We start from the raw sequence: 7,019 nt of genomic DNA, 5'->3' as shown, positions 1-7,019 counted from the left end.
TTATGTATTTATTTCTCTGCAGGGTAGGGAACATTAGTTTTACTAGGATGCATTAAACGCAACCACTTAGCACTTTACATAGACATCTCTAGCACAGTTCCTCTGGCTTGATCTGAGATTTTAAGTTTGACTTTGGAGTGACTTAAAGTGATTTCTGGTTTGACTCTTGTGGAATAGGTATGTTTTGTTTTAGATTTTTATTTGATTCCAGAAATATTTTACTCTTTTTGTCTTCTTAGTGTTCTGATATACCTCAAGTGAAGTGTCGCCTGCATAACTGAAGACTGTCCAGAGTAGATGAGGAATTCCAAAGTTAAACTAACCAATCTAGGGAGAGGAAGGGGAAGAGAGAGGGAGAGGAGGAGCCTGTGGAGGACAGGGAAGAGAAAAAGATTTGTATGATGATTATTTAATCTGTCTTGCCAAATGTATTCCTTTAGGATTATGTGTAAAAAAAAAAAAAGGATACATAAACTACTTCATTGAAACACCATTCTTGGAAGTCTGTTTGAGAAGGACTAGCAGGAAGAAAAAGGTCTATATAGAGAATAATAATAGCTCTATTAGCTGTAGTTTTTTTTTCTACTAATGAATACCTTTGACTGTATAAAGTTGCTGGTATATCATGGTCTTAGACCAAAGCATATTTCCAATAATTTTCCCCCCAATATTATCTAGCTCTAGGTTAGACAATTTCAATACTTCTATTATCTTCAAATGACAATGTCAGTCTTAAAATATCAAGAAACCATAGTACCAAAATTTTCCAAGCTCTTTTGTTGTTCAAATTATTTTTTCTCAGGTCTCCTTTTGAGAAGAATGGTTTTTCTTTTTGGTCTTTCATCCTGTTATTTTTTTCCTTTCCTTTGACTCATCCTGTTCACCAGAATAATTTTCTCTGAAGGAAATCAAGCATGATTTCTATCAATGTCTATTAAGCCTGGCCCTAACTTCTGCAGCTCAAAGAATTTTGAACAGTCAGAGACGATATAATTACCAATTTTTTAAAATCGATTTATCTACTACTGAATGTTTATTTTACTTTTGGAAAATATTAGCCCTCTTTTTACCCCCTAAAAAATGGACATGAATGCATAATTTCTCATACTTCATAGCCACTCCATTGGGATCAGAAACAGTGAAACATTTGGAAAACGCAGCAAGACATAGATGGTGGAATAGTGTGGAGTTTTGTGCAAAACCGCATTAAACTTCATCCTATGGATGGTGTCTTCAGAGATAAGGATTTGGACAAAATTGTGATAGCCACAAGATTTTTCTTCCTTTATCTGAAAAGAGGTACCTCAATTTGTACCTCAAAAGAACAAACATTGAGCTGATAGGATTTTCCTAACCACTCTATCTTTTTTTTTAAAAGATTGGCACCTGAGCTAACAACTGCTGCCCATCTTTTTTTTTTTTCTGCTTTTTTTCTCCCCAAATCCTCCCAGTACATAGTTGTATATTTCAGTTGTGGATTCTAAGTCATCTTATTTCCACCAATCCAAATAGGTCGTTCAGAATAATCTCAGGGAAAGAAGCATTTCCCAGTTAACACACTGAAAATTTGTCGTTTTCAGGTCAAATTTCTTTCCTAAATAAAAGAAGTTGCTACATTTTCAGGCACTGTTTCCTAAGACTTATTTTTTATTTTAAGATTTTATTTTTCCTTTTTCTCCCAGAAGCCCCCGGTTCATAGTTTTTTTTTTTTTAAATTTGTGGGTGCCTCTAGTTGTGGCATGTGGGACACCGCCTCAGCATGGCCTGACAAGCGGCGCCATGTCCGCGCCCGGGATTCAAACCAGCAAAACCGAGGGAAGCCTAAGCAGAGAGTGCCAACTTAACCACTCGGCCACGGAGCCAGCACCTCCTAAGACTTATTTTTAAATTTCGATTTATCTTCAGTTCATTCAAAAAGTTGCTTATTTAGGAATTTAGAACCAGTACTGTTCTCTTCCTTGTATGTGCATGTATTTGTAAAGAAGGCGTTTAAAAAATAAATAATTCCTTTAAGTTACTGGAGCATTTTTGAGTTTTCCATAACACGATCTGGGATTCCCCGATTTGAGCGTTTTTTTCTGCTTTGCTTTGGTGAGATAACAAACCAATATTTGTGTTTAATTAAGCAAACCCAGCTGTCTCGATTTCACAGTTGTTTGAGCCGCATCAATTTTGTCCGCGTGCCTCTAGAGCGCCTTGGGGTAGGTGTGGCAGCGACTGCCTTCGAACAAAAGCCCGATGGAGAGACAGGGCACGGGAAGGGACTCCCTTGCCCTGGACACCGCTGACAGAAGCGGCCGCGACGACTATAAACAGCAGACCAAGAAAGCGCAAAGCAAGCCAAAGTCGACAGAGATTTAGGGACCGCTCACGCCCGGGCCAACCTCTCGCCACAGAAGAGCCACCCCAGTCCGCGCACGCGCAGCCGCTCCCGACGTCCCCGGGGGGGTGGGGGGGTGGGTCCTTCTCCTGGTCCCATGCGGGGCTGTTCGCGGTAGCGCCTGATCTGGCAGAAGGGTTACTGTGAAGACAGGCTACCCCTGGCGCAGTTTTCCCTGACGCGTTGTCGAGGCCAGGATGGAGGCACGCGTGTAGAGTGCCGCAGAGTGGTGGCCATGGCCGAGAGGAGAGGCCCCTGCGGCATTGGGGGGTTTGGGCCCGCAGGCAGTACAGGAGGCGCCCGGGCGGGGTCCTCTCTCGCAACGGGCGCTGAGCCGGAGGCCCGAGCCCGGAGCTTTGGCGGCCCTGCAAATTCCAGGTGGCTGAGGCTTGGCGCTATGGAGGAGCTCGATGGCGAGCCGACAGTCACTGTAAGGGCGCCCGGAACAGTCTTGCTTGCCCTCGCGGTCCGAGGATTGAGTCTGCTCCGTCACTGCAGGCTTGTCTAACCTCCCTGCCGCTCGAGAGGCATCCGTCCCCTTCCCACAGCTTAATTGCCGCTGCCCGGGGGTCATATTAACTAGGCGCCCGTGTTTGGGTCGCTGGGTTTCTACTCTTTGACATACTCAGACTACCTGGCCCCGGAGGCCCCACCTCATCCCACTCCCTCCCTTGGCTGTCTTCTCTACCTTTCTACTTCCCTCGCTTTTCCTGTTGGGTTAATGCTCTAATGAGCGGGCTTGGACCATGCCGAGGAATTGGGGCTTTCTTTTTCCAGCCGAACTGAGCTTCACCTCGCAGCGCCGTGAGCTTGGTTCCTGCTTGTAGTGCCGTGCTGGCCCAAAGTTTGCTAAACGTGTTTATTCTCTCGGGAGTCTATTCCTGTTTCTATTGCTCTGTTTGCTTTCTATTTTATCTGTGTTCTTAAGAGAGTGTGTCAAGTGTGGATGGCCTAAGATGTTTATAAAGAGATTAATAGCTTTTAGATACGAGATATGTGCTGTTCCCCCTGTTTGGAAGGTTCTTGTCTTTTAGGTTTGTCTCCTCGCTTTTCAAATGCAAGCTCCAGCAGCCTCTTTCTCAGAAAAGCCTTCCCTGAGTAGGTCAACAATGTCTGGCTGCCCGTTATAGGCTTGTTCTGCACCTCTTAGCTCTTGGTAACCTATAAGCCCCACTAAACTGCAAGTTGCCTGACCTTCTGTTTTTGCTTTTTAGAAAGTTGAGATGCCTACAGTTTTCAGCTAAAGCCATCAGATTGCAAAGCAGTATCTGACAAACCAAACTGGGTGAAAGGAGACATGAGATCTTAATAGCTCACGTGGGTTATTATGAAGTTTACCACTGTAAGAGTGTTAGATTTTAGAACATGTACAAAGTAGTTTGTTAAATAACCGTCAATGACTACGTCAGTGTTTGCAAGAAGAAAAATTAGAATGTCAGAATCACTGGAACTATTTCAAACTACCTGTCGTCTTGCCTTTCCCTCCTTCTTTTATGTCAGAGTCTTTGCGTGGGGAAACCTTCCCAGTACCCTGTACGACACTGGCGAGCCACTACTTTGATATTGAGCCGTGATAATGAGCCATGCATTTACAAGTGGAATGAAGAGAATCTAAGCTTATTTTTACCCACAGTAGTGACAACTGATTTGTGATAACTCAGTTGTACATTGGTGTTCGGGAGACCCGATAGGAAACTGGTTGGCCTTGTGGGCACAGCCTCACAGTGGGGCATTATCTTGGTAGAACGCCATAGCCTAGAGTCTGAACCTCAACTTTGAAGTTCAAACCCAGTCATGTCTGTATTTGAAAGTTGTTCTGCTCTTTGGTCTGACTCTACACACTCTCAAGAGACTAAGGAATAATCTTAACACTGTCACCTTTTATAGTGGTTGTGCCTGCTCTTCATACAACTGCTTACTATTATCAGGGCACGTGAAGTCTCGTTAGTAATAAGCAGATTCAAGGATGTTTTAAGTGTAGATCCAGAGTAGAGAATTGAATAGTCTAGAGTTTTTCTAGATCAATGGTCTTATCCTTTTGTTTCAAAGACTCAAGAAATGTAAGCTGTAGTTTTTGTTGCCTTTTGTTCGTTCGTTTGTTTCTGGATAAATACCTAGAAGTGGAATTTCTGGGTTCTAGGACAGATGCATATTTAGCTAAAATAAACTGTCAGTTCTCCAAGGTGGTTATACCATTTTTTTGCACCAGTGAAGTGTGAGAGTTCCAGTTCCACATCTTCATCAACTCTTTGTATGGTCAGTCTTTTTAATTTTGGCCGTTGCCATTCTAGTGGGTATATAGTGGTAGCTCATTATTATTTTGATTTTTATTTCCCTAATGATGAAAGATATTGATCACCTTTTTATGTACTTATATGTTGTTTGTATATCTCCTTTGGTGAAATGTCTGTTAAAATCTTTTGCCCATTTTCTTATTGGGTTTCTTAATGAAGTGTAAGACTTCTTTATTCTGGGTATCAAATATGTGTTTTGCAGATATTTTCTCCCAGTTTGTGGCTTGCCTGTCATTTTCTTTTTTTAATTTTTGTATGTGTGTGTGTGTGAGAGAGAGAGAGAGGAAGATTGGCCCTGAGCTAACATCTGTTGCCTATCTTCCTCTTTTTGCTTGAGGAAGATTGTCACTGAGCTAACCTCTGTGCCAGCCTTCCTCTATTTTATGTGGGATGCCACCACAGCATGGCTTGAAGAGTGGTGCTATGTCCACACGCCTGGGATCTGAACCTGCAAACCCTGGGCCGCCGAAGCAGAGCATGCAAACTTAACCACTATGCCACCAGGCCAGCCCGTTCTTTTTTTAATTTTAATTTTTAATTTTTAAAATTTTTTTGGTGAGGAAGATTGTCCCTGAGCTAACATTTTTTGCCAGTCTTCCTCTTTTTGCTTCAGGAAGACTGTCCTTGAGTTTACAACTGTGCCACTCTTCCTCTATTTTGTATGTGGCGTGCTGCCACAGCATGGCTAGATGAGCAGTGTATAGATCTGCTCCCCAGATCCAAACCTGCGAACCCTGGGCTGCCGAAGCGGAGCATGCGAACCTAACCACTACACCACTGGGCCAGCCCCACCATTTCATTTTCTTAATGATATCTTTGAAGAGCAAAAGTTTTTATTTATTTTTTGGTGAGGAAGATTGGCCCTGAGCTAGCATCTGTTGCCAATCTTCCTCTTTTTTTTTTTTCTCTCCAAAACCCCAGTACATAGTTGTATATCGTACCTGTAGGTCACTCTCATTCTTCTACATGGGATGCTGCCACAACATGGCTTAATGAGTGTCACATATGTCTGTGCCCAGGATCTGAACTGGTGAACCCCAGGCTGCTGAAGCGGAGTATGTGAACTTAACCACTTGGCCATGAGGCCAGCCCCCTAAAAGTTTTTATTTTAATGAAGTCTAATTTATAAATTTTCTTCTATGATTTGTACTTTTGGTGTCTTATCTATTTTTGCTGACTTTAAGGTCAGAAAGATTTTTCAAGCTTTATAGATTTTGCTCTGCATTTGTCCCTATAACTGATTTTTAGTGAATTTTTGTCTATGATGTGAGGTTCATTTTTTCATATGGATACCCATTTGCCCCAGCCCCACTGTGTATAATGCTTCCCCCTTGCCTGGCTTGCTCATCCATTAAGAGTCTGCTACAACAGATGCTCTTCTGTGTGTATCTCTGTCTTAGCATTTCTCCAATTGTCTTGCTGCCTGTTTGTTTCTTGGTCTTTAGTAGACTGCTGGCTTTTGGTGAGCAGAGACTGTATTACACGTTATTGTATTCCTGAAGGCCAGTACAGAAAAAGCTTTAATAAATGTTGCTTAGTTATTAAATGACTGCAGTAGCCATTCCTAAGAACTGAATGCACTTGTCTTGAGACCAGACTATTGCCAGCCAAATTCGTTGCCTGCCAAAAATATTTATGGAGTGCCAGGGTCTCTTCTAAGCAGTGAATGAGAATCCTCGAGTCCCCTGCTCTCGTGAGCTTTTGTCTATTTATGGTGCAGGTGTTAACCATGTAGGAGAATATTTTAGGCACCGAGAAATGCTGTTACAGTGGTCCAGATGAGAGTTGCTGGTGGCTTAAATTGGACTGGTAGAAGTGGTAAGTGGTTGGATTCAGGTTTATTTAGGAAGAGAACAGGATTTACTTATAGACTGGACATAGGTGGTGAGGGGAAGAGGAGAATCAAGGATTACTCCTAATGGTTGAGGAAGACTTCGTCCCAGTTGGGGAGTGGAATGAGGTTTGGGGATGAGCATCAAGAGTTCTTTCTTTGGCTCTTGATCTTATGGATACAGTTCATAAAGCTTAGATAACCTGTAAAGGTGTGGATTAGGCAGTTGGACGCATAAAGCTGGGGCTCAAAGGAATTGGTCTGAGTTGGAGAAAAAAATTGAGAGTCATCATCAAACAGATGGCACAGAAGCTGTGGCCTTGGAGGTCTCTCTTTTTAGTGAGTAACAGTTTAATTCCTTTTTTCTTTCTTTTTTTTTTTTTAAAGATTGGCACCTGAGCTAGCATTTCTTGCCAATCTTCTCTTTTTCTTCTTCTTCTCCCTAAAGTCCCCCAGTACATAGTTGTATATTCTAGTTGTAGGTCCTTCTGGTTGTGTTGTGTGGGATGCCACC

The 7,019-nt window shown here is 42.6% G+C and overlaps 1 protein-coding gene across 4 annotated transcripts in view; it reads left to right on the top strand.

Moving 5' to 3' along the window:
• The first annotated feature begins 2,155 nt into the window (after positions 1–2,155).
• NUP85 (nucleoporin 85) overlaps positions 2,156–7,019 on the top strand; it is a 30,574-nt gene continuing 25,710 nt past the window's right edge. For 2 of the 4 annotated variants that reach the window (XM_070226903.1, XM_023652040.2), the window contains exon 1: positions 2,757–6,844. In XM_070226903.1, the coding sequence (XP_070083004.1) occupies positions 6,806–6,844 (39 nt within the window). In that variant the 5' untranslated portion in view covers positions 2,757–6,805. Of the gene's footprint in view, positions 6,845–7,019 lie in introns of all 4 variants that reach the window. The other 2 variants (XM_001496162.6, XM_023652039.2) reach the window with 2 other exon arrangements.

This window comes from Equus caballus, chromosome 11 (genome assembly GCF_041296265.1).
Source record: "Equus caballus isolate H_3958 breed thoroughbred chromosome 11, TB-T2T, whole genome shotgun sequence".
NCBI lineage: Eukaryota > Metazoa > Chordata > Mammalia > Perissodactyla > Equidae > Equus > Equus caballus.
The sequence above is the reverse complement of the archived record's forward strand: the minus strand, read 5'-3'. Positions and strand labels throughout refer to the sequence as shown.